The following is a 27,184-nucleotide window of genomic DNA, read 5'->3' on the forward strand; positions in this document are numbered from 1 at the left end:
AAACAAACAAAATACCACATGAAAAAATTAGGGTTAAATGTTTACATCCGAGGCTCATAAAAAAGCGTGTGAAAAATTGTTAACTAATTGGCAAGTTGCATGCGGCAAAGAAAACAAATAATTACACGCAAATTGTTTGAAAAATTGTGCAGTCAGCGACACCAGCGACAACAAACATTAACAATAACAATAACAACAACATTGCAGTAATGGCAATCAAACAGGAAACGGCAAAAAGACAAACAACAAATTGTAAATCGTGGCCGCGTCTCCGTTTTTGTTTTGTTATTTGTTATGCAAATGTGGGTTAATAACATTTTAACGCATGCGCCATGAATGCAAAGCTGTGCGGCAAGCAAGCTACTCCATGGAATTCTAATCATTTTGCGGCAATTTTTATTCAGCTGTCAGAACATAGTTTGTCAAGTTAATTGAAATGTTTCTCGCGAGAGTATCTCATTGATTGCTGCTGGGTGTTCCTTTCTCCAATAACTTTACACACGACTTGATTAATTGCCACAACAATTGGCTAAACAATTTACGGCCAGAGAATGCAACAAATTATGCATTCGATTTGGTTTTGCATTATGGCATTGCATTCAATTAATGCCAGACGGAAGTGACATTTGAGTGGGCAGTAAATAAGTTTGCAACAAACAATCCGTCAATTTCTTTAGGAAGATAGTTACAGAATCTGACAGCGAAGCTACTGGAATTAAATACTTCAATAAGTTACGTCAGTTACATTGCATGACCTTTATGTAACTTGTATATTTTATTACGAAATTGATCTATAATTAGCAGTTGCAGGGATGGGATTCTATGAAAATAGAAAACTCATTAAATACTATACTTTTTGTGTTTCAACTGCTGTAAGAGGATTTAGCAGTGTTTAAGATACCTTAAAAATGATTATACACTTATAAAAACTTTTATTAATGTCTCTTGGCCATCTGATCGTGTTTGGAGTCACATTATGCAACTTTTTTCAAACTCATATATGTAAATCCCAAGTCTGAATTCCCCCGAAAAACTATATCCCTGGGTGATCGACGCCAGCTTTAAATCACTTGAAAAGTGCAAACAAATCTTTTGGGATTAGAGCCCCAAAGCGATTGCCACTCCCCCCGTGGGGTTTTATGTCCCCAATTAACACAATATAAAACAAACTCCGAACAAAGAAAGAAATAGTCGGGGACAAAGCGAAATCAATCGAACCAATTTGCATATGAAAAATGACGTCAAAAATGAAGCGGGCGTTGCTGCTGCTTGATTTGTTTTTGAATGTGAAATATTTTTTTTTTATTTTGGGTTTTCTGGTTAATTTCTGCCCGCAGCTTGCAGCGGCGAACACTATTGTTTTTGTTTTATTTTTATCCATTTTTAATGAAACCATTTAGGAGACCAGCGGCAACAGATGGAAATCCCTTCGTATATCTGCCTTAAAATTCAAAATCATAAAATTGATAAGCAACTTTTGAGCTGCGCTCTGACCTTGATGTTTTATGGTTTGTTTTTTTTTCGGGTTTTTTTTATTATCGTTCCAACCTGAAAGACATTTTTCCATTTTCAGACAGTCTTGTCAGACTTGTCAATAACTTAATGTTTCGCATCACGATGCAAATTGAATTTACAATAAATAAAAGTGGCCAACCGGATGGTAAGATCTTGGCTACTACGACATGGCAACAGAACCACTACCAAAGCCAAGAATGGCAATCGCGGATGGGTGAGTTGACCAGGTGCAGAATTGCACGTATGGAAGCTTCGTGCCCAGAAGCAAAATGAAGCCCCATGGTCTGAAGAGTCGCAACGATTGCTCTTTGTCGGACCAAAAAGACAATTTACAATAATATTTAAATACGCTTTTTGCAACTGCTTTGAGTCGCCAACTGGTTTGGCGACTGCCCAAGTTAACTTAACTTAACTTAACCCGACTTGGATTGAGTTAAGTTTAGCTGAGTTGAGTCGAACGTGCCATTGCGGGTTCGAAAGATTTGCGTTTCTGGCGTTTCAGTTTCTGTTTTCGGTTTCGTTTCAGACAAATTTAAACGAATGCAAATCCCGCGAAGGCTATTTGTGTTTAATTGGAAATGGTATCGGAATTCACTTGCCACTGGGCTACATTTGCGTTTTCCTCGCATCGATAAGGTGCACAAATTCTAGTTAAACACGAGTAATATAAGTTTGGAGTATAGTTTTTGACAGGTGTGCCGCCTCAACAATTAGCATCTGCGTCAAGTTTGCGGTGATTTCGCATTGCGACACGAACTTAGTTCTGTGACGTCATGGCAGTCACACGTTTTTTACTGTTGTTAAAAAATAGTGTGAGTTAATTATTACAAAGTTAGCGCTACACTGCGACAATATTCTGCATTAATATTTGCATAAGGCCTAAAATTACCACCTGAATAAAATACGAATATTACAACCAGAAAACGCAGCTTGACATGCACATAAAATCCGTACATAAAGCAGCAAATGCTAAATAAATTGAATGTTTCTGGTCAATTGATTCGGTCAACTTTAAAGCACCGACATTCAACAAGTGCCAGCCAATGGCTTGTGCTGTTGGCTCAAATTGCAAATGCAAATTGCAAATTTTTGTGGTCATTGTTAAGTAAAGTAAAGGCCATAAATAGACACACACACACAAACAGCAACAATGCAATAATTTTATTGTCAACTTTGGCATGCCAATCAGCCCCAAAGAAAAGAAAACAAAGCGAAATGAGCACACAGTAAAACCGAAAGTCTAGCTACACACAAAACGCTCCAAGTGGGGCGTGCTATAAAAAATGGATGAAAAAAGGGGGGTCAGGTGGGAGGGGGCAGGCATGATGGAGCAGCTTTCAATCTCCGTCGTTTCTCATATGAAATTACTATGCAAAAACCGACTTTTCGATTGGCATTGATGCATCTGCCTGGAGAGAATCGTAGAATCTATCATTTAACCCTCCCCATCGTGGCACTTTCGGTTTTATTACGACTGGATGGATAGCTGGATAGCTGGGATCTGCTCTTCAGGTTTTTCTTCTGGGCTTGGTCGGACTGCTAATTGATTTCAATTATGCAATTGCCATGTCTACTCCTTTGTCTCGCTGCCTTTCTTTATCGTGTGCCCGGCATCGTCTCGCCCTGCTGCTGTCATATGTTCTGATGCATGCTCCTCCTCTTCCGCCGGCTGCACTGCTGACGATCATCTAATAACCGCCTGCCATCCGAGCCATGGCCATATAATCATGATAATTGTCAGGGAGCGGAGATCCAAGAGCGGCCAGCTCCGATCGCATCCACAGACTGTCGCTAAATGCTGGCTTGGCTCAATCACTACAAAAAATTACTGGCTCCAAAACTATGGTTGCTCATATAATGAAACATATTCAATTCATAGTAATCATGTACTTAAGTAATAAATTGAATATTCATTCATCATTAAGTGTTTTAACAACTTGCAGTTCCCAGTTTAAAGTTAAACCAACGACAAAGTATTTCGCTCAGTGCAGGATTCTACTGACTGCTGCATTGGTAGGCAATCATCGCCAGCGACGCCTCTGCGGGATGACTTGGCCTCATCTGCCATGGAAGTTGTTGAGCTTTCGCTTTGCATGCTATGCGGCAATACATCTCAGAATTGGCTTATGGATCCCGATACCCAACTGCAAATGGATTCGTGTTTACAATTGGCATGGCAAAGCCTCTACAGATGTTTACGCTGCATTATATTTAGGTAATTGATGCACTCTTTGCGGTGATTGTCTGCATAAGATTAAAATCATTTGCTTTCGTTGCGAAAACTTCCGGTTTATATAAACAAACAACGAACCATAAAGGGGCTTCTTATCAGAAAAAAGATATATAAACTAAGATATTGAAACGTTTGTTGGTACAGCACTTGGATGTACAGAAAATGAGAGAACTTTCTACGTTTCTTACACTCATGTACAGATTGCACTGCAGATTTACCAAATATTTAAAATTTTAGGCATCACAAGAAATTCACTTGCAGATCGTATTTAAACCAATTCTCTTAAATTCAAGCCGGTTATATTTTTTAATTTTAGTTCACAATCAAAGCGACAGAACCTGTATATTTGTTGTCTGAGTTATGTGTTCACACCCAAAATAGATGGTATTAGTACTATAACTTATTCTGTCAATTTAACTCCTGATGTTTGCTAGATTTAACACAAAATAATTTACATTTATAATTTAGGAACCGCGAAGTAAAACACTAGTTAGCCCCATTGGACGACTTGATATTTACCTTCTTTGGTTTTGGAACTGGTCAGGCTGTGACCAATGTGGTTCCAGAAGTTGAGTCGGCAGCCGAACACCTTCATTTCCTTGACCCGCTCCTTCATGTTGCCAATGACGCTCGTTTCGGCCAAACTCACGCAGGGAATCATTTGGGCACGGCTGAGATGGCTAACCAAAAACGCTAGCGTTGCACACGCGTTTTTAAACTCGATTTTTTTTTTTTTTTTGCCACTATTTTAATTGAAATTTTACTGCTGACAGGGGGAGAAATAGATTTGTTTGAGCATTGACGCATTGTGGGTCATTAAAGTTGAGTTGGGCAAGCGGTTTTATTTTTTTGGCCATTCGAAGCGATTTGTGCTTATTTTGCAGCGATTTGTAATTGCGATTTCTTAAAGTCACACATAAATACATTAGGTTCAGCGGCAACTTAACGAGCTTCTGCTCAAGTACGACGCGTTTGCGGAAGCAAACTACAACACTACTTAAAGTCCATCAAATTCATGGATGCTTTAATTGCCAAAAAGGCGAAATAACAAAAAAAAATGAGTGACCATTGAAACAATCAATCAAAACAACAAAATACCCCACAGAGGAAGCCGACGAAATTTTAATTCCTGTTTTGGCAATTGAATATAAATATTGGAGGCATGCTTTTAAGTACACACACGTATGTACACATGAAACCCCCATAAATCAAACACACATTCTGCATTTGATTTATGCTTTGTTGTTTGCAGAACATCAAACGTGTCTCGTTTTTTATAGCGAATTACTCGAGAATTTCCTTAAAAATGCAGATGAGCAATGCTGCCAAAGAATCGGGGTTAGCCTGCTGCAAATGCTAATGATGCTGCAGCCAAAGTCGGTTGAGGTTGCCCCCATCATTATCGACAATCATCATCAGCTTCATTGATTTTCGCATTGTAATTGTTCGAGTGAATCAATCGTTGAAGCAGCAACTTAAGATTAATAACGATTTTCATGCGGTAGAAGCTAATGACGTATCCCAAACTTAAAAACCAAAATTGATTTATGAGGCTTTGGAGTAAGTAGAACTATTTTCATTTACCCTACAGATTAGGCAAGTGAAAACCTTGAACCAAACAAAACGCACCCAGTCAAGTGAAAAACGCCATCAATAGTCATCCGAGACAACAATCTATAGCCGTGGGCAGAGGAGACCTAGGCGCAGTTCATTGAGCTCCACTGTAACGCACACACTCGCTTGGTTGTCTCTTCTTTATACTATTATTTTTTGTTTTTTTTTAGTAGCAACTGTTGGCAACATAATTACCCAGTTGGTTCCTTAATTCAGTGGAACAAGCCAACGAAATCTAATGAACTTTCAAAATGATTAACGATGCTCGGCGTGCGGTTTAGGCAAAATGGGCGAGGTGCGGTATCAAAATTAAGGTCTATTTACAGACTGATTGGTAGAAGCTTGGTAAACAGTTAAATCGATATCGAAATGATCAGGTGTGGATGGAATTTAAATGGAATTGTGCACAGCTGTATCTCATAAAGAGCTCAAAATTATGTAGTAGTACATAAAGGTTAAAAAAACATGATTTAAATTTTATAAGAAATAAATCGAACTTGTTGTTTAGTTGGTTAAGTGCAAGATATTACCCTTATAAATGCTTACTCTATGCCATTAAGTTATAATGCTCCACGCTTAAGTTCAAATACCAAGGGCAGAGAATAGTTTATTTGAGAAAATTCAAAGTTAAAAGCCTGATGAAAAGTCGTGGGAAATCCGAAAACAATAGCTGTATTTATACTTGATTGAATCACAGCTTTGAGCCGCGGCTCTTTGTTGTTGATTTGCCAGTTATTAGTGCTACAGATTGCAGCTTGAAACTCGTGTCGAATTGGAAAAGTGAAATTTTCACGCCTTACACAATTGGCATTAAAATTTCGACTTTAATGACATGTGAGTGTTGACACAAAAACGACCAAAAAACAGTTCAACTTTTACTTGTCGTAAACTACGACAAAAAAAACCAGACAAATGAATAAATGAATATGTAAAGCGGTGATATATGAACTTCTCATTGACCTTGCCTGACCCTGCAAAAATCCCGAAAAGAGCTAAGATGCTGGCCGCGGGCGAAAGGAAAGCGCTGCCAAAGTAAAAACCGAATACAAAATAAACCGTTTGGGGCGTGGCACTGCGAAAGAAAGCAACCGCTTTGACCTGATTCCGAAAGGTAAATGCTAAAGCCGAAAAACATGTAGCAACTTGAGGAGCGTGAACAAAGCAAATCCGCCAAATAATTTAAAGCGGTCAAGAAGCGGCAACGGAAAAAAGGGAGTGAAAGAGGCTATAGCTTTCGCTTGTCATGTTTTTTGTACATTTTTATTCCCTCCTCTGTTGTGGTCCCTACTTCGTCTTCTTTCCCCCCTGATCTGTTTTGGGGGTTTTCGACTTTTCGACGGAGTTGGTGCTAAAAAGCTCCACAAATGAAATGGCACGTAGCTGACCTTGACCCGTTGCTTTTGGGGCTCCCATAAAATGCAATCTTTATGAACAGGCAGTCAGCAGCCGCAACAGGCAAAACAGCAAATTGCAATTGAATCTTTGGGCCAATTTACTTTTGGCAAATTGCTAACGGTACCGCAAAGGAAAATGGGCAAAAAAAAAATCCTAAGTGCAGGCTTTCGCAATTCGCGAAAAAAGAGTTTTTAACCAGTTCCAAAGAGAGCTGCCTAAGGAAAAAGGCAGGGAAAAAGAGATGGGGCGAAAAACTTGTTTCCGATTTTTATTTGCAACCTTCGAAGAGGCATCCGAAAACTACCTTTTCGTATCTGTGTGCCTGACTATCTGAACCAGCGCGTATGTGTATGTGTGTGTGAACTGCCGCATAACCGTTAGGCGGAGGATCCTTCGATTTTAAACCTGGTTTGCATTATAAATTGAGCCAAGCAGCCACACAAGTGGTTTGGCCTGTTTGCGAGTGGAAAACATACATTTTTCCTACCGATAATTAACATGGACAATGAATAACTCTCTTAGGTACCTGCCACACATAAGCACATACCGCACAGCTGCGGTCAACAAAATAGCTCAAGTAGCTCAAAAAATTACGAAATATAAATGAGCTCTTGTATGATCTTTTATAAGAAAGATCATACTGTTTGTATTCTCTATAGTTTCAACTATTTAATACTAATAAAAGAAAACTAGTTCACTTCTAGTTTGCACTATTATTTTGAACGCAACTGTATGACGGTACTTTACATGGCCATCAGGATTTTTACTGTTTGCTCATTTGTTAAGAACATTTCGCCTCGTTTGTTTTATTTACGTTTATGGAGAGGTTAGAGATGCCAATCGCATTTACCAGGAATTATCCACACACTCAAGAGGAAGTTAAAAGTAAACCTCCCGCCTTGTTTAATCGGCGCTGCCATCAAAATATTTGTAATCCAAACATTTATGACTCGGTAGTTACATTTTAGAGTTACAAATTTAATGCTTCGCCATGTATGTATGGGATTTTATATCTTTCACTCACTCCACCCGTTGTTTTCCCCACTCATTTCAGGCCCTTTGTTCGGCTTTTTACTCAGTTTTTAATGACAATTTCAAGCTACCTTTTAATGGCATTTTGGTTTGTTATTTTTATTATTTTTATGGACCCTCTTTCCATGAAAAGAACACCATGGAAGCGAAGATGAGGAGAAAATATTTTCTATAAACAAAAGCTTCACGAAAGCTGAGAAAACACGAGTAGACTCGAATTGATTTCTATTGAAATTCGAAACGGCACTTTTAGTGCTGCCTTTGTAATTTTTTAATGGCCCTGTCTGGATCAACAGAATGCAATGCGATAAGGGCCAAACTGATAAGCCAATCGAAAGTTGAGAGAAATGTGTAAGGGCACAACCACAGTGTAAGTTGAGAAATGCATAATGTACATAGGAAATGGGATTACTGGGCAGCATTGCGAAATTCCACTTGAGATGGTATCACTACAGAAGTCAGTCTTTTAAGATTCTAGAGCATATTATGAGTAAGCGGTTTGGAGTTTTAACATTTTGATCCCTTGAAAGTTCATTTAAAAAAATTGAATGTAAATATGATATGAACATAAGTCTCGATGAAGATTCATACTTCCTTTTCGACCACTCCCAGGAAATACATCTTTTATTGTAGACTGAGTGCCTTCGGACACTCGGTTTTAAGTCGGTAGTGTTATTCCATGGCTTTCCACGGATTGCTTTTGAGCTGGGTTACGTGATAAGCAGGCTTAAGTATTTAAGCATTTGCCTGAACGTGCTGGCCTCACAAGAGACAACAAAACAACGAAAAATAAACATGAAACAAACGACGAGCGGCTAACAAATTCTCGTTAAAGCAAAGTGACCTAAAACTCAAAACTCAAGACTCAATCGAAAGGCAAACGAGGAAAGAAACGAAAAGAGAGCTGTAGCTGTTTGAAGATCCTGTTTGGGCAATATACAAATATCCACAAGAATAATATTGAATTACACAACAGTGGAATATTTCGGGATATTTCGGCTATTTGGGCTACCTGCTTAGGACAATTCTCAGGTTTTGAGAGCCGTAAACGACTTTGAAATTGAAGTTCGTTAGGATCGGAGGCGCCCCTCACTTTGCTAATTGGTTTGGTGTGAAAGGGAGAAACAAAATAAAGGGAGACAGGTAGAGAACCAAAATAAAAACAGTTTAAAGAAGGTAGTTGTCATATTTTTAAGAATTCGTTTAAAAATTAACAATCAATATGATAAGAAGTTAGTTACTTGGGTCTAAAAATAAAGAACTATTTAAGACGTTGTGAAATATTTATTTTCCTTGCAGATAAATTGAACAAGCTAAAATGTTATACAAGTTACCCGTCGAGTTAAATTTGATTGATCAAAGTCTTTACACGTGCCTAAATCAAGAATTTAGATTCACTGGTTGAAGATACTAACTAAAAGAACACAATAGAAGACCATAAACCAAAAATAAACCTTTGAGAAGTTCTTTCTCATGTAAGTTTTTTGTATTAAGTGTGTTTTTTTCGACAAGTTAATTAAGCAAATGGACAGAAGAAATAATGAATTTCTGAGAGGGGGCGGCAGGTGACAGGGGGGACTGTTAGAAAATGCGCAAAAGATAAGCACGAAAGCAAAAAGCAGAAAAACTGCTGTGGCACGCCAAAAAGAAACAAGTTAAACAACTTTACTCGGCTCCCCAGAGTTGCCAGATTGGTCCACTAAATAGGGTTTGAACGCAGATGTTTGTACTTGTGTGTGTGCCGTGACATAAGCAACTTTTACTGTTAGAAATGAGTTTTGGAGATGAGTGAGATCTCCAGCGGTAATAAGTCAAGAAAGGCACAATTTTTTCGCTTCGCCTGGCTGCAAACACTTTTGCCTCTCAGTTATTTTTTTATTTTTCAATTTGTAGATATTTACATTTGGTTTTATTTTTGGGGCTGAGAACACTTTTTGGCCTTTTGAGCAAACTTCACTTCTGCCTGAGCATTTACATTTTGTCGCCGTCGCACGTTTTGGCCGTAAACAAGTTTTCTAATTTATTGCACTTTTGCGGCTTAACGCAGCCAGTGAGTGATCTAGCAATTTGGTTATCGTCGTGGTACTAAAAACAAACTACTGTGTTTTTCAATGGCACACGCGACAATCGAAACAACAGCTAAATTCGAAACCGCAACCGCTTTTCGATTTACGCTTTCCGCTCTGCGTTGTGCACTCGACGACGGTTCAAAAGAAACTCAATCGAATTCGGATCGCGCAGGCGTCGAGCGCTTCTCAGCAGCTCAAGAAGTGAGCGCAAGAGTGGGAGAGAGCAAAGTCAACATTACACTCAGAGAAAGACAATTTGATTTTTAATATGAATTTAATTTTCAAATAACTGATTTTTTAACGAGGTTTTGATAGCAAGAAAACGAGATTACATAAATAGCTACTTTCTAAATAAAGGTTGCACAATTTCAGAAAAAGTTTATAACATTAAATTTGCTTATATTTTGTTTTTTTTTTTTCAAGTGGAAATGGAGTAAGCAGCAAAGCAATTGTGGGGAGCGATCCTCTTTACAGAGAAAGAGGGACAGCAGATCTTAAGAGAGCTGCCAAGTAGGGGGTAAAATAACAACACAGGAGCCAGCAGAGTGGAGCACAGCTGGTATAGAAAATAATAAAGTATCAGAAGAGAGCAGAGTGGAGCAGCAAAATGCAGCGGAGTACAAAGAGAAGTGCGAATTTAACCGCAAACGTTGTTGCTGCTTTTGAAGCATAGGCAAATCAATGAGCACTTGTGCACTTAGCCAGTCACAATTACAGTTAGAATCGGTGAAATATTAGTTACACGCGTAAATGCAAGTGGAAGTGAGACGGCACGAGAGTTAGGGGTATAGCACAAACCAATAACTGTAATAAAGTTCTATAGTCCTAAGGAAATGAGGCAAAAATGCTTAAGAGCAAGATTTTGTTTATTTTTGTTTTTGGGCAAGGCAACTTGTAATGCAACACAAAACACACACGAAAAAGAGAGCGAGTTAGAGATGGCGAAAGGGAGGGGGAGGTGGATGCATCTTTCGGCTGATGTCCAAAATGGAGTGGAGAGAAAGAAAGAGAAAGAGAACAGACATGGCTAATATCAATTATAAGACGCAATTAGGAAAAACATTTTTGGAGCAAAGCAAGAAAACAAAAACAAGGCGACAGGAAAAGTTTGGGAAACAACTTCAAAAGAATATTTTGGGAAATATTTTTGTTTTCTCAATAAAGCGAAACAAGGAAGTTTCCGATGGAATAGAAATGGGAAATGACTTTATTTCTTATCTAAGAAAAGAGAAAAACAACTTTTTGTAATTAAACTAATGCAGCATTAGCTAAAATATTTCCATTAAATTAATGATTTAATCGCGAAAAACACGTACTGGTATTTTTATAAATTTCCTAAGAATTCACTTGCAATTGACAACTTTCTTTAGATTGTATTCGTGAAATGGATAAAAAATTACGCTTAAGCATTAACATAAGTATAAAGAAATCATTATCATACCATCCATCAAATGAATTCGACTTAAACCTCTCAATATCACATGATTAAATGTCTTTGATTAACTCGCAAACCTGCTTGGAGAATGATAGAAATTCTTTCTTAATTTTCCTGGCTTTTTGCAGACATGAGGTAATTACCCGGCTTAGCATAACAAATCCTGTCCGAAGACTAGGCTTTAAGCGTTTACATAATACCAACCAAATGGCAGATAATGGGTAATCAAACACTTGTCACACGCCACAGTTCGTCGTGAAAAGAAATTAATTGGTTGAGAAATTTGCCAAGATATTATGTATGGCCAAAAATAATTATTGCGTGGTCTTTTGCGAGATGGAAAGGTTAAGAGATCTGAGTGAGTTAACAAAGGAGAATGGTCCAAAGCGAAGTAAATAAAAACGAAGGGTTCAAACCATTCGAAAGCTCGGCTTCTGCTGCCGATTTCCCACGTTTAGAACGAATCACAACAGAACGCATCATTAATCATGGCAGGATGGCCAGGTGATGCGGCGGGGGGATGGCGGGGACGCCGCACTCCGGCCTAAAACTTTTTGAAAGATCCGACCCAACCAGAACAGAACAGAGCAGAATCCAAACGAATGCGAGGCACATTGGGCAGGTCGAAGGCATCGCAGCCAGCAGCCACTGAAGATGCATGAACAAAAAGCAGCAGCAACAACAAACACAAGGCGCAAAGGCGCGTTTCTCGTCTGGCGGATTGGTTTTCAAGACTGCATGCACTCAGAAAAAATACAAGCAACTTCACAATCAACCCAATGATAGCCATGAAAAATCAAGGATAAACGTTTCTATGCCATCAATAAAATCACATATGAAATTAATAGTACATAAATGACTACATGTTAAGTTTATTTAAATATTTGTAAGATGTTTGAAAATGGAATTTAAAGTGTACTTTAACTTTTATCGTACGCGGAGTTTAGGTCCGTTTTCATGGTCACTCACCCGACGCATTTTGGTTGTTCTTTTCCGAGCTGCAGGAGAGACAACAAGGGGCACCTAATTACAATCAAATGGCGGGAGGCGGACCAAGTCTGGCCAAGATCGGTTAATAGCAAAATTAATCAAATCATCAGGGGGACAGGCGCACCACCGACACACTGACAGATGGACAAGACAGTTCCTCCCCAGCCACAGAATTCATAGCCTGCGGCGTTCAAAGAAAGGAAGCAGCATCCATCGCCTCCATAAGTCTATTGGCTTGCACATCCTAGTTTTTCGAGCCAAGTTCAATGCACGTGCCTAGGCACACTCACACACACACACACAATCGCAACAATGGTGATACCAAGATACTGGCCAGTTGTTGTTGTTTTTTACTTTTCCCATTCGAGGCTTAAACAATTGGCCCAGGCCAGAGCCAAAATAAAAACCAGTTTGTACTTCGGATTTCAGCTTTTTTCTTTTCGTCGGTCTGACTTTGTTTGGCTGCTGCTGTTCTCTTGGCCAGTGCTCTTAAATATCGAACTGGCATGGCAACTGGCTGCCTTTTCGGATACATCCGTGGTGGCTAAAGAAACCCAAACCAGTTTTGGAGATGTGGCCACTGGCCAAAAGGAAACCTCCCTGCTCTTGGTGGGGGTGTTTGTCGCTGGTTCGGTTTGTCAAAATAATAAAAATAAGAAGAAAAAAAGGATATACGAAAAAAGTGGAACCCACAAAAGTCAGGTTTAAAACTTAATAGAAAAACTTCTTTCAAACCCGCGCTTCTTTGTTTTCGAGTTCACTTTTTTATGGCTTAGATATTGTACCCCCTTCCTTTCTTTTCACGGGCAACCCCAGATAATAATCACAACATGAAACTATTTTTGAAGCACTTAAAACGAGACCCATAAATCTTTGTTTTTTCGGGAATAGTGGAACAGAACTCGAAAATCCGAGCCACAAAAAAAATCTGGAGAAAGAGCAACGACATCGTTAAATTGCAGCTAGCGGACCCTACTTTCTGCGTATCGCCTGATTATTATTCAGCTTAGTTGTGTTTATTACTTCATTTATTTTCATCTTTAACATGAATCGTGGATGATTCCAACATTCTTTTCTCTGTCGGAACTGAGAGTTATAAATGTAACACTTTTATTGCCATAATGGCAATGATTATTCCATTAAACATTTTATACAATTTGCTAGTTAGTTGTCATTTTCTAAAGGGTTTTTAGCTCGCACTTCATTTCGAGTGCACAATTTATTGCAATATATCTTTATGGTTGTCAGGAGCTCAACACTTTTCCTCTTAATCATCTCACCCTCGATTTTTTTCGAGAGTCATGCGAAGTGGATCTTAAATGCAATCATACCAAACCAAACGATGGCACGCGGCGAAAGTCAAAATGTGGAGGGAAAAGGATTTCGGGTAGTGTAATTAATTTCCAAAGACCTCGGGGTTTGCGGGGGCGTAGGGCCATGAGGAGGGGTGGGTTGGGGTGAAAGATAACCGAAGGAGAAAATTGACAGGCTAATTTATTGTAACGGCAACTGACACGCTGCCGCAATCGCGGGCCCAGTCATTCCACTTTCATTGTCTTCGCCTGATAAATGAAGATGAAGGCGACCTGATTTTTATTGTTATTTCCGCTTGGCTCCTTGCAGATCCCTTCGAGATGCTCATTCCAGCCAATGACTCGCCGAAATTGGCAGACTTAACGGCAATTTAAAGTGACGCCTCTAATTGATGTCCCCCTAAAGTACAAAAATTAAAAAAAAAAAAAAAAAAGGAAAATGGGAAGAATCCTCATGAAGATATCGCCACCATGGGGCAGCTGAAGTTTGTTGTGCCCTAAAATGCGTTGGAACTGTCAAACAGTGGGACACAATGTGGCCACACATGTCATTTAGGGATCTCGCTGTCTGTCTTCCCAGTTCCCAGTTTCGTTTCCATTTCCAAATCTAATCTGATGACACAAATGAGCAATCAGAACATCAGCTTGACATTTGCGGGCTGTCGACGAATGGGAAAAGTTCTCGACCATAATTTCAACTGCCTCCGGCGTTCAGGGGTTAAGGTTGGTGAAGGTGCCGGCACAATTGGTAATCTACATCAAAATATTTATGACAGCCGATAATGAGAGCAAAGGATTTGGGATATAGTGACAGGCAAAATGGTGTTTACATTAGATTGTGAACAAAAAGTAGAAAACTATTGTGGAGCATTTCTTTTGGGCATTTTGTCTTTGGTTTATTGAAGATAACGAAGAAAGGTGTCTTTCTAACCGTCTTGTTATTTGTTAATTTCCTGTATGGTCTTTTATCTAATGCTAACCCAAAAATTTGTTTTGATGACTCAAAATCTGTGACACAATCTTATGAGATCAAATAGTAGGTCTCGTGAGTTTGATAAAAACGGGTAAAAGATATCATCTCAAGACTTTAGTGACGAAAGCAGTAGAACCAATATAATTTACATTTCATTTTGGCTATTGTTTTCAAATTTGCTGCTTATTTCCTGCAATCCACAGGCAAATAGCAACTATTTGCTGACCACAGGCACGTTATAGGGAATTAACACCCAGTCAATAAAAAAGAAAAAACTTACCGACAGGTGCCAACTTGCATTAGAGTTGTATACCCAGCAATATGACCATTTTGTTGAGGTATTTGTTCCGGCCACACAGAAGTATCTGCAAGTGTGTGCAAGTATCTGCGTAACTCTCAGATACTTCGCTCCAAACCCAGACTCCTTTCGAGCCTGCTCATTAACGGCTTAGAAAAGTAGAAGAGCTGCACTTGAGACACGCACACACAATATGAAATGGAGAACAATCCAAATGGGGAGCCAGTTGGCACCGCAGACAATGTGTCAAATAAGGCCTGACGACAGGAAAAAGGAAAAGCGTTGCGAATGCAGAACATGTGTGTGAAAAACGAGGGGCGATAAGTGAGAAAAAAATGTGCAGATACAAAGGAGCATTTTCGATTGGGGCGGGACACTTCCCCCCGGGGCAATTTGGGGAGGGGGGCAGGGAAAGTGGCTGGCAGTGGGGGAACTCCCACAGTTGACAATGACATTTGCTTGACACGGCAAAGGAAGTCGCCAGTCAAGGCTAGCTTCAAGAGGTTCTTCAACTGCGCCAGAGAGTCGGTTTTCGTTTGGAAAACTTTGTATATGTACTGCATATGATTACTGCTCAATGATTGAGGTTGTTATAATAAACTAAGTGAAAAACGCCTAATTAGATCTTAAACTATATTGCTATTCCTTTTCTATATGTTTTAACAACATATTAAGCATTATAACATAATGTTTACTTACTTGGATTATTGTTTGCCTCACGCCAATGGGCGGCTGCTCTGCAACCAAAGGTGCTTCGAGATAATCCCTTGCAGCAGCTCCACTTCTTTCCAGACCACAATCCCGGATGATAGCGATACGATTTTGGAGTATTGCTATCCTCACAAACTGAAAATGGGTAAATATAAGTAATAAAGATTATGGAATGAAGAATATTAAATATTGTCAATACACTTTAATTTTCCATGATTTTATTTTCATGTCTCCTAAACTGATGAACCCATCTGCCTTTAACCACTTAAACCTTTTTGATTGCTTTACGTTACTTTTTCCCTAATTTACAGGCGCTTCTTGAACTGAACACGACTACTTCTTATCGATCTCGATTGATCTAGCCAAAAACAGCTGCAGTTTGGCTGGCTCCCTTGCCTTTGTCTTTATTACTGGGTCATCATCAATCGAGTCAATAGGGGGCTCTCACCTTGGCGGATGGCGCGGATCCACTCGCTGCGCTCCTTTTCGCTGTTGGCGATCACGTAGAGTGTGTACTGCGGCACCGCTCGTCCACTCTGCTGACCCTCGATTCCACCACCGCCCCCGCCGCTGCCGTTCTCCAGCTGATGCGAATTGGCCGACGCAGAGATCTCACAGTAGCCCACTTGGAACGGATAACCCTGGGGATTTCAGCGTTTGTTAATGAAACATATTTTCCCAAACCATTTCTGGCTACTCACATCCGGTGCAAAGGGATCGCCGCCCTCGCCGCTGACCGTCGCCTCCTCCACCAGGCGAACGCCCTTCAAATGAATGCGTCCACGTTCGCGTCTCCGCTGAAAGTGAATTAAATGAATGGCAAAAGTAGTTATTATTTGTAGTTATTCAAATAAACTAGATTAGCATGTATATAATGCAAATACTACAACAATTAATAGTGATATCAACCTATTTAGGAACTATAAAAGATACCCAGCCCTTCTAAGATTCTACTCCGAATTAAACTTTCTTCCAATTAAAAGTAAATTAACTTTAATTACTTTCAAGTGTATCAAATTCCCAAATAAATTGTTCGCTGTGAACTATACGAATCGATTAAAAATATAGTTCTGCTCCAATTCATTCTAATTAAATTCCACCACGAACACGGAAGTTCGTTTTCGTTTTCAACAAACAAGAAACAAGAAACACTTCGAGCAACAGACTTTCATTCCATTACAGCATACCCTCGATAAATTGGCTTCTTCAATCATCATCATTGGACCCATTAGCAGCCCCATGTTCATCGGCATTATCATCTTTGCCACTCATCGCACAAAACTCACACATTAGCAGCGCCAATTTAACGGATCGCCTTGTGCATTTTCCTGCTCATTTTCGAGTGGAGTGCGAGTTTCAATTTCAATTCTCAATTGGCCGCCAAGTTGGCTTTTCCTGCCCCCACTCCCCCCACACACACACATACGCAAATATACGCATTTTCAATTTCATTACGTATTTGAAGTTGAAGTTGAATTTGATTTTCTGCTGGCTCATGGTTCCGTCTTCCCCACTCGCTCCTCTTTTTCCCTGCAACCTTTTAGCTTTTGGCTTAACCCAAATAGGTTTTGACTTTTTATGCACAAGTTTTATGTACACAATGAAAAATTTATCAAAATATCCACCGAATGCAGTGCTAATCAACGTTAAACTGGTTTGTATAATCACTTTTTTTCAGTGTTGTATTAAGGGATTGTAATTTTATAAGGTATGCTTCAATAAATCAACCTTGGCCAAAATATTAAAACAATTTAAACTCGAATTTTTTTACTCTGCACTTCCTTAACAACTTGAAGTTTGAAAAAGCCAAGAAGGAAGTTAAATTTCTTTCTTGAATTTCAGTTTTTGTTTTTTACTATCCTCCCCCTCCGCCCTTTGTTTTTTTTTTTTCTGTATAGCTTTTGTTTTTATTTTTTTTTTTTTCTTATTTTGAAATTGCTGCTTGTTTATTTGAGGTCTTTGTGTCAACGCTGTTGTTGATGAGGTTTTTATGTTGCGTCTGCCGTTGCTTGCCTCACTTTGTGTTTGGATAGATTTTTTTTTGGGTTGCTGCGATAAGTAGGGGCCAAAAGCTAAACCGACAGCCAACAACGTGCTTATCAGCCGGTCCTCAAAATCTTCACTTTCCAAACTGCCTGTGTGTTCCACCTTACGATGCCCCAAAAGTTATGAGCGTCTTAGAAGGCAGCCTTTGTTGGCCGTCGGAGTCAATTAGGCCAATTACGTTGACTTAATTGAGCTGGCAGCGCTTTAAGGTCTTCCCCAATTGTTGCACCGTCTTGGCCGGGACTCCCTCCCCCTCCTCTCCCCCACCAAAGTTGCCGTCAAGTGGCGGCACACGTGCAAAAATTAGCCCTTGCGCAAAAAAAAGGACGTTGACGACGTTGCTCAAGTGCCGTCAAGTGGAATGCCAGGACGATGCCGAAAAAAGGAGCGAAACGAGCTTAAATGGCGCACATTTTTCGGCATCCAGTTAACTTGGTTTATTGGGCCTGTCAGCGTACGGAAATGATATGGATAGTAGGGAATTTTTTCAAAAAAATTGGTATATTGCAGCTAGTAGTTAAGTATATGGAAATCATGATATAATCAAGATAATATATAATCAAGATACTGTAATATATATATATATATATGGAGTCTTTATATGTAATAATGCAATCTGCAACCAAGAATGCCTTATTAGCTAACGCAGTTCGTGCCCCTTTTCCTTAGAAACCAAAAAGAACTTTCAGTGAATTGAAAAATCCTACGTAAATGGAGTGGGCGAGGCGAAGTAACATCATCAATAGGAGCAAGAAGCAGAAATGATGAGGTGGGGGCAAAAATAGGAAAATAGTCCGACAGCTAGATGACATCCGGCGTCTGTCAGCCCAATTCAACCCAGTTTCAGTATAGTTGGCCAGACGATGCTTCCTGAACACGCCAAGTTAGCTTGGTTGGAAATGAAGGAGGAGTAAGAGGAGTAGCAGTAGGAGCAGGAGGAGCATGTCGTGCCACTTTCTCGTGAATAGCCAACTAACTGAACTGAGCTGCGCTGAACTGAACCGAAATGGATGTAGAAATGAAAAGTAGAACTACTACATAACTGCAAAAAGAGTATGACTGCTAGTTATGCTTTCTGCTTTGATTTCAGCGAACAAAGTTCCGACTTGCAGATATTTCCCTTTGGGGAAAAGGTCAATGCACTGGCAGATACAAATGTATCTGTAAATGTATCTGGAGCTGTTGCCAAAGGTTGCGCAAATGTTGAGCATGTGTTCCGACATGTGGCATCAATAAGCGAAATGGAGATGCAGCTGCTACTGATTCCGAGTGACAACGAGCTAAAAATTGCCGGCAATTAAATTCAGATCTTTCAAGCGGGTATGGAAATTTCCTTTAGCTAAAAACGAAAAATAAAGCGGAATACCCTGTAAAACAGGTTGGCCAAAATTCTGGTAAAAACAAAAAAAAAAATAATATACGAAATGGAAAGGCCCAGACAAAATGAAACTCCGCCAAGTGAAAGTCAATTAGGGCAACATTAATCAAATTGATTAACAAAATGCAGTTTGGCTCTCGAACATTTCAGAAATTGCCTCAGGCCAAAAAATAAAGTCGTAAAAATACAGAATGAATATGGAAATGGAAATGGGTTCTGTCTGAACGTGGTTTACGTCGTCGAAAGTTGGTTAAACAAACAGAGTGAGGATAGAAACCCACTTCCTTCGGGCTTATTCTTTAAGACATGGGAATATTTTATTTAATTATTCTCCGCTTGTTAAAAACGCGTTTTTCTTGCATAATTTACTCCACTCTCAAAATGGCAAAGGAATTTCCGGAAGCAAGTGAATAAAATGCCGTCGAGGGACCACCAAATGTAACACAATATGCCAAAAGGGACAACAGGTTGAAACACGAAACGCACCTGTAAAGGCACCAGTGTGCATCCTTATTTAATTCTATTGTTAAAGGAAGAGACAGGGAGGGTTGGGAAAAGAGCGTCCTAATGGCACGGCAATCACCTGTACATAATTGAGAGAGCTGTCAAAGCAAAATGCACCTCAGGTAGGCAAAAAAAAAAAAAAAAAAAAATGGAAATAAAAAGAAACTAGAAGAAAATACGAAATATAATGCCGGCGAAGGAAAACGCAACAAAGTCCCGGAAAATTGAGTACCAGCAGCATAAAGAAAAACGATTAAGTGAAAATTGCCATTGCCGAGGGTCAAAGTGGAGTGGGTTAGCAGAAAGAGAGAGCGTGGAAACTGAAACGATAATTGAAGAACGAGGTGAGGTAAGTATAAGTGGAAAATGTAATTAAAATAAGAAGCTAATATACATCTATTCGAATTTTACTGCTGATTTTAATATATATCTATGCTAGAAACACTCCCCAAAATTGATATTCCCACGATGCCGACTAGAAGTGCTCTTAAATTTAGAATGATATAACCCCGATTATAATGCTAGATGCACTCCACTGGACAGTTGGACAGAGTGGAATGTATGCCCTCCCACTCTGTATCTAAATCGCCCACTCAAGTGCATCCTCGAGGTTCAAAAGTGGTACCTTTACAATGTTGATTAATGAAAACCCAACTGCCTCATGTGGCATGTTCAAATGCCATTTCGTTTCGACTTTGAGCCGCGTAACGAATCGGGCAAGATATGTACTGTGTACACACATGTTCCCTTCGATTGATCGAGGGAAACTAAATGTATATATATACTTAAAGAGTGGGGGAACCCCTTGACAATTCCTATGATTGATTGCAACTGCGAGGGAGCGCTTCTTAAACTGACCGCATGTGGAGTGCGCTTGAAAAATCGCCTCAAATAAATTATAACTGTAATAAAGAGAAAACCGGGCATACAAAATGTTTCGGCGTAATGGTTTTTCAATTTCCCCAAACTCCCCGGTTTTTTTTTATTTTCCTTAATTATTACAATTTCACGCGTAGGAGCGGCGACGGGCGATAAATTTCAGTTAAAAGAAGTATGTAAACAAAGACAGCCAAGTTGTTTTCTTGCCTTGCCTTGCATCTCATTCCCCAGTTTCGTGGAAAATTTATGCATTTTTCCAATGAAAACGAAAATTTTCCTATGCCATAGTTTCAGTTGTTTTCGCTGCTCTTTCGGTGCTCGTTCCCAGCCATCAAAAGGACACGGTTGGTTGACTCGGGATGTTCTGTTTTGTTCTGTTCTGGTCAAGACGAAGTAATTAATTTTAGTGTGGGTAATTTGTGCTAAATCATTCCATGTTCATCTATGTCGACTGTCTTCGCCTTTTCCTGTCAACAGAAAAACCTCACTTCCTCTGCGTGGTTATATCGCTAAATTTGCATTAAACTCCACGCCGTACATCACATTGAAAATTATATCAGATATCAGAAAATTAAATGCAGATTAAGTATTGTGGAAAATATGGTGTTTAAAAGAGCGTTAAAAGGAGCTACAAAAACATTTGGTTTAATACGCAATTTTCATAATTATATATGTTACATATCATATTCTATATATATGTTAAAAAACAGGTATTAATATCTTATCTTTGAACAATTAAAAACTAATAAATTATTATATTTATTACATTTATTTTTGAGATATTTTGTTATACTTTAGTGAGTTAAAAACGTCCTGAGAAAAGTCACCAAAGCATAAAGAGCCATTTCGCTGGAATTCCCCAGCACATGGGAGTGATCCATCATTGGGTCGCAGAATGAGAGAAATACCCATGGAAATCTTGGGAAAAACCGAAAAAGCGTTGGCGATGTAATTAACGATAAGACAAAGTTCAAAGTTGCCCCCGGGCAACCCTAATAATTAAATTTATAGAAAAGAAAAGACAACGACAGAGTGGAGAAGAAAAATCGAATGCAGATAGGCATCAAGAAGAGCTTGCACATCCACATAAACATATATACAGCTGATCAATCAGCGATCCAACCCACTCCCCACCGCTTTTTCTCGACAAACTCTATAAATATGAAAATCGTGACTTGAACGCTTAAAAAGCGCTTAAAACGTATTAAGCAAACACACACATATGGAAAACTTGTCTGCCGCTGAGACAAAGGAAAAGAGGAATAATTGAAAAGTGAGTGGGGAACAAAAAGTGCGATAGCAGGGGACCCAAAGAGATAAATGTGCTGAGGAAATTGTCAGTCATAAGATCAGCGGCGAGTGGATCCGAAAGAAAACCCCCAATCCCAAAAATTCCTATCCCTCGAAATCTAACCAAATATCAAGCAATTACAACACGCAGAAGGAAAGGAAAGGGTATTTCTCTGACAGCTGTGGAAAACGAAGGAAAAGCCAAATTCGAAAGTGTACAGATGTACATATGTATGTACCCCTACGCACGGACATTCTTAAGCATTTTCCTCTGCTTGGTTAGCTGTTTAAATATATATGTACATACAAATTCCTTCTTTTCGTTATTTTGTGGGCAACATTTGGTCGCTGCGCCCTTTGTCTATTTCCGAAGCAATTCGTGTTTATTTTTATGTTTTGATAAATACATTTCTCCAGCCGCATCCCATTCACAGACATCGTTGAGCGAATCGTTGAGGAGGTCGTTCACTGCATTTCATCTGCATTTCCATCTGTCCTGAATGGGAACTCTAATTGGGATATCAATATCAAATCGAATTCATTTTCGAATTCGATTTTGAGCGGTAGCGCATTTATAAATTTCATGGTCTAGGCTTTTCATAAAATCCTAGAATAATATTACTGATTAAGCAACGCGGGAATTTCGATGCAGGTAATTAGATTTTTACTCGGTTATAATATTCGCTTGATTGAATTTTTCTAAAAATACAGCAGTGCAATTTATGCATATGCATACAAGTGTAAAAACATCAATTCCTTAAATAGAAACGAAATAATAATAATATTTCAGCTAAACAGAAATATAAGGAAATAAGTTTAATATTTAATACATTTAATATTCCAACTTAATGAAGGACATACTAAAGTATTTAAATAAGTTAAATATTTTATACATGTAGAGAAAAGTAATATTTTTAAAAATTTATGATAGACTTGGAAACAACAACCAACTTAACGAGAGAGTACAGAATGGCAGAGCGCCAGAATTGTTCTCTTGATTTTGGCGACCTTTGCTATTATTGCACTTGTCGCGAGCCTGTTGCCATGTGCCCGGGTAGCTCAGTCGGTAGAGCATTGGACTTTTAATCCAAGGGTCCAGGGTTCAAGTCCCTGCTTGGGCGAAAAATCTTTTTTGCTCACTTTATAGCTCCATAACTTTTTTCAGCGCAGACTAATTCATTTTTATAAATATTTTTCATTCGTGTGGGAAAGAGCTGGAGGCTGTGATTCATTCATAAAAATGTGCATGTGCAACAACATAATTAGGCCAGGAAGAGGGCGTTAAGCTTTGATTTAAAGGGAAGCTTCGATATAACGAATCACTAAGGATAACAATAGTGAACAAGAGAGAACTGCAATAATCAAGGATTTGAGACCAACGTTGTCAGGCTACGTTTTCGTTACGTTTTGCCATAAAATTCACTTTATCTGGGTAAGACTGTAGCTTGGACTGGCGCAACCGCATACTGGAGCAGTGAACACAAGCAACGGCCGCCGGGGCAATTTGTCTGGGTCGAAACTCTGGAATCCTCCTCCTTCTGACAGAAACGCAGTGTCTGCGCCAATTCCTGACCGATGACTGCGAAACGCCCCCCAAAACTAAAAATGGAAAAAGAAAGAGCCACGACGGTGACCACTCCGCCATGGCGGGTGAAAGAGCTGCCTGGGAAACTGTAATGGAAACCGGAAATGGGGTGGATGCCAAGCAGATTGAATCACTGGACATGCCTGCATGTGATCCTATGCTGCAGTCGGTAAAAAAAAAGTGTTGAGTCGCCGGCTGCATTTTCATATGGGGATCTTTTACACGACAGATTCGAGGGAATTTTGATTTGGCGAAATTGCACTGGAAGCGGAAATTAGTCGGAGTCAAAAGCGGCAATACGGCGAAAGTCATTTATCATTTTGGACATTTTTCAAGCGGTGTGTGAATATTTTGCTTGGACAATTGCTCGCATGATTTTACAGTTACGCAGTTAATAAGAATGGCTTGATGAACAGTGGTAAAGATGGCTCATTTTAAATGCAACAAAACTATGAAAACAAATTTGTATATATTTTTTTTTTTTGCAATCCAGGTTGCCTAAGATAGCAATCGATTTTTGTGTTAAAAGTAAGTTAATAAGTACATTTAATAGCTTTCCAACTTTGCCAAAATGGCACAAAGCTATTGAAAACGTAAGCTCCTTGTGTTAATGATTTATGCCAAGTCGTAAATGTTCATCGAGTTGAAAAAGTAATTTTGAACATTCGCTGTAATTACATTTTTTCCCACATGTCGAAATCATCTTTTTTTTACTGTCCGAGTTTACGTTTCGTTCCATAGTACTCTAGCAACGGCCTTTGTGTGGGCCAAAAAAAAACAAAAACCGGAGGAAAGTAAGTATCGCACGCAGCTTAAACAGAACCGAAACGACAACCCACATTGAGTTATGAAGCTAACCCATCCCTGCCTCCCTACCCCCCTCCCTCCCGCACTCCTTATGCGATCCACCGCCCCTATTTCGCCGCCAAAAGGCCATAAAGTACAAAACAGCTAACAACTTATGGCGATCGCTGCTGAGGCTGCTGCGGCTACAGATGCTGCTGCTGCTGCTGCTGCGGCTGCTGAAGAAGAGAAATGTGTTTTTTATGATGACTCACGGGGCGAGCGGGCCGCGATAAGATCAATCATCAACAACCACAAAAGTTGGAAAGGGGGAAGCTACGAGGGGGCTCTCGACAATCTGGAACTCGGCGACCGAAGTCGCGTTTGCGGTCTGCGTCTGGCCATTCAGACCATCTCTCATGATAACACTATTGAATACGAAAGTAGACAAGTTTTCGGAATCGTTTGCAGATACAGTGCGTTTCGAAAAAGTATGGAACTTGGTTTAGAATAAAAAACTGCATAATTGTTATCTTGACTTAATTTATTTAAACAACTATGAAACTTGTCTAAGCTTAACTTATTTATTATATTATTTCCCTGCTTATTTTGTATTTATGATAACGAACCGCACTGTACCCCACAGATGCTCACACATTTGGATGAAACCGGCTTTGATTTCTATTTTTTGGGGATCGGTTTGTTTTTTCGGGGTCTGCTGTGGCTGTGTTTTTTCTCATTTTTGATATTTGATTCGATGGCTCGTGAGCTTTAAATTAACAGCGGAAATAGCTGAAGCGATAATGCCAATAAAAACGCTTAAGACTTTTAGTTTTTCCACAGAAAGGCGTTTATTTTCGAACTTAATTCCAATTAAACGATGGTTTATTGTCTCTGGCCGATAATAAGGCGTAAAAGGTGTTTAGGCTTAGGCCCACTTGCTGTGGGAGCAAACTGATTTGGAACTGGGCTTTATGTTTACGGCCAACTAGAGGGTCGGTCGTCGGTCGGCCTGTCCTGTCTGGATGTAATAACTCAATGTCAGCTCGTGGGCGAAGGAAAACAAAGGGAGCCACCGGAGGACGAATAGGAGAGATTCATTCAAGGCAGCATAATGAAGCATGAAAAGCTTAAACTTCAACAGACAATGCGACGTCTGGAGTCCAGGCACAAAAGGTATATATTCCTAGGCCCGCTGCTGGCTCTTCCTTCTGGGATTTACAACTCATTAGACGCTGCAAAACCTTCATTTGGCATTCAAGACACGAGGGATAACACCAAATAAAAACTCCACCATTCATCGAATGAATCATCATCTCGCGGTCTTAAATCCGTTAATAGGCAAATCATGTACCAACCGACCACCAATTGTCCAACAGGTTTTCCTTATAATTTTATTACCATCATGCTCGGTTCGAGTTCCAGTTCGAATCCGAGTCGGAGTCCGCCATAGCTGGAGTGTTACCTTTTCGATTGTGATTCATAATTGTTACAAGTGCTTACGAAAAGGGCTTGGTCTCTTCTGCACAATTGAAATGTATTGAGCATATGGGCATATGGCTCGAAAAGTGCTTGTAATTAGTCAGCATATGTCGGGCTGTCACTTGGAAAGGGGAATCAAATTTGGGATTATTGTTTCCAAGAATTTTTAATACTAAATTGATTGCGTTGGGTGTACAAAAACTTGAGCTCACACATATCATATTACGTTCAAGGTTACAAAAAGAGTTGTTATCCTTATATGCTCTGCACAACAAGCGGTAGCATCCTTAAACAAGTAACTGTAATCAGGCTTAAACTTCTCGGTCATTTAGCCTGCGGTCATGTGCCACTGCAACTGGCAACCGCAAGAGAAGTCAGGTTGTGCTCCAAGGTCCAGGAGGAACAGAGTCATGCCATCCGATCATTTTCGGATCTGAAATGAAGGCTAACATATGTCAGAGTCAAGTTGCCCGCTAAACCCCCCAACCTCAAGCCAACAAACAACGGAAGACGTGGCTTATCAGAAACATTTTGGCTTTGGCGCCAATTTCGTGTTAAATAAAATGCAGCGCGAAGATTTATAAAGGCATAAAGACGGCGATTGGAAACGGGACCACCCAACATATTAAAAAATATTCAGCTTCGCTCGCTAATTTGTCAGCATTGTTGGAGAAGGAGGAGGAGTTGGATGGGGAAGACGAGCGATGCGGGTTTTGTAATTCTACGAAATCAGCTTTAAGCCATTCGGCGCTGGACTCCCAAAGGTGTCAATTCGTGAAGAATTTTAAAATGCATGCGATGAGTAATAATCCCCAACGACAGAGGCACTTATTTTTCTTTCACCGAAGCGGCTTAAAAAACGGGGTAGAATACGAAAAAAAAAAGTGATAAATTTGAACGTCTAATTGGGCATGGCTCACAATTGTGGGGTAGATTGATCAGCAGCTCTAGGCCGCGTTCTCATCCTGCAAAAGATACTTTTGAGTGCAGGCCGTAAAAAAAGATAAAAACTGCCCGAAAAGTCGTAAAAAAAATGTTTTTCGCTGCGTTGTGGCTACCGGATTAGTCCTCGCACACTCTCACAGGCGAACATCAATAATGGTGAAAGCATTTACATTTACGGCATTTCCATTTACGAGCCAAGGTGGCAAGGAACTCCAGCCCAACCATATGCCACATGGCACCTCCATTAGCCAAAGGGCAGTGGCCCTTTATGGGGAAAGGGTATCCTTATCCTTATTATATGCACATTATATAGTAATCTTTCGAAGCTATAAATACATCAAGCCATTGATAGTCTGGGATTATGTCTTTGGGTTCACTTGAAAATATTTTATAATATTTATAATAATAATTCCGAATTCATCTGATTCATATATTGCTAGTTTGTTATGCAGATTGTTCTAATATGCTTAGCTTTCTTCTAATTTTCTCCACATCTCCGATGGAAAGTGCATTCCCACATTCGTTATTCACACTTCGCCCCCAGCACATTTCCCCATTTAACGCGGATTGCGTGGCGACCCGCCTCCTTTTGGAAAATTGTTATTTACAGCCTTAATCTGTGCGAAATGTATTTGAGAGCAGAACGAACGCATTGCCATGGAGCGGCGAGCGTAGAGAACTGCAAAGTGTTGGCAAACAAAAAGTCCAGCTTCA

The 27,184-nt window shown here is 39.7% G+C and overlaps 1 protein-coding gene and 1 non-coding gene across 4 annotated transcripts in view; one reads left to right on the plus strand and one right to left on the minus strand.

Moving 5' to 3' along the window:
- LOC6611649 (tyrosine-protein kinase Btk29A) overlaps positions 1 to 27,184 on the minus strand; it is a 41,076-nt gene that overhangs the window by 8,036 nt on the left and 5,856 nt on the right. For 2 of the 3 annotated variants that reach the window (XM_032722485.1, XM_002036148.2), the window contains exons 3-5: positions 16,280 to 16,375; positions 16,027 to 16,219; positions 15,567 to 15,713 (exon numbers count right to left, since the gene is read on the minus strand). In XM_032722485.1, the coding sequence (XP_032578376.1) occupies positions 15,567 to 15,713; positions 16,027 to 16,219; positions 16,280 to 16,375 (436 nt within the window). Of the gene's footprint in view, positions 1 to 4,267; positions 4,515 to 15,566; positions 15,714 to 16,026; positions 16,220 to 16,279; positions 16,376 to 27,184 lie in introns of those variants that run through there. The other variant, XM_032722535.1, reaches the window with a different exon arrangement.
- On the plus strand, positions 22,724 to 22,796 carry Trnak-uuu. Its single transcript has one exon. It is a non-coding gene; the product is annotated as a tRNA-Lys (tRNA).

The sequence above is a fragment of the Drosophila sechellia genome, chromosome 2L (genome assembly GCF_004382195.2).
Source record: "Drosophila sechellia strain sech25 chromosome 2L, ASM438219v1, whole genome shotgun sequence".
Taxonomy (NCBI): Eukaryota; Metazoa; Arthropoda; class Insecta; order Diptera; family Drosophilidae; genus Drosophila; species Drosophila sechellia.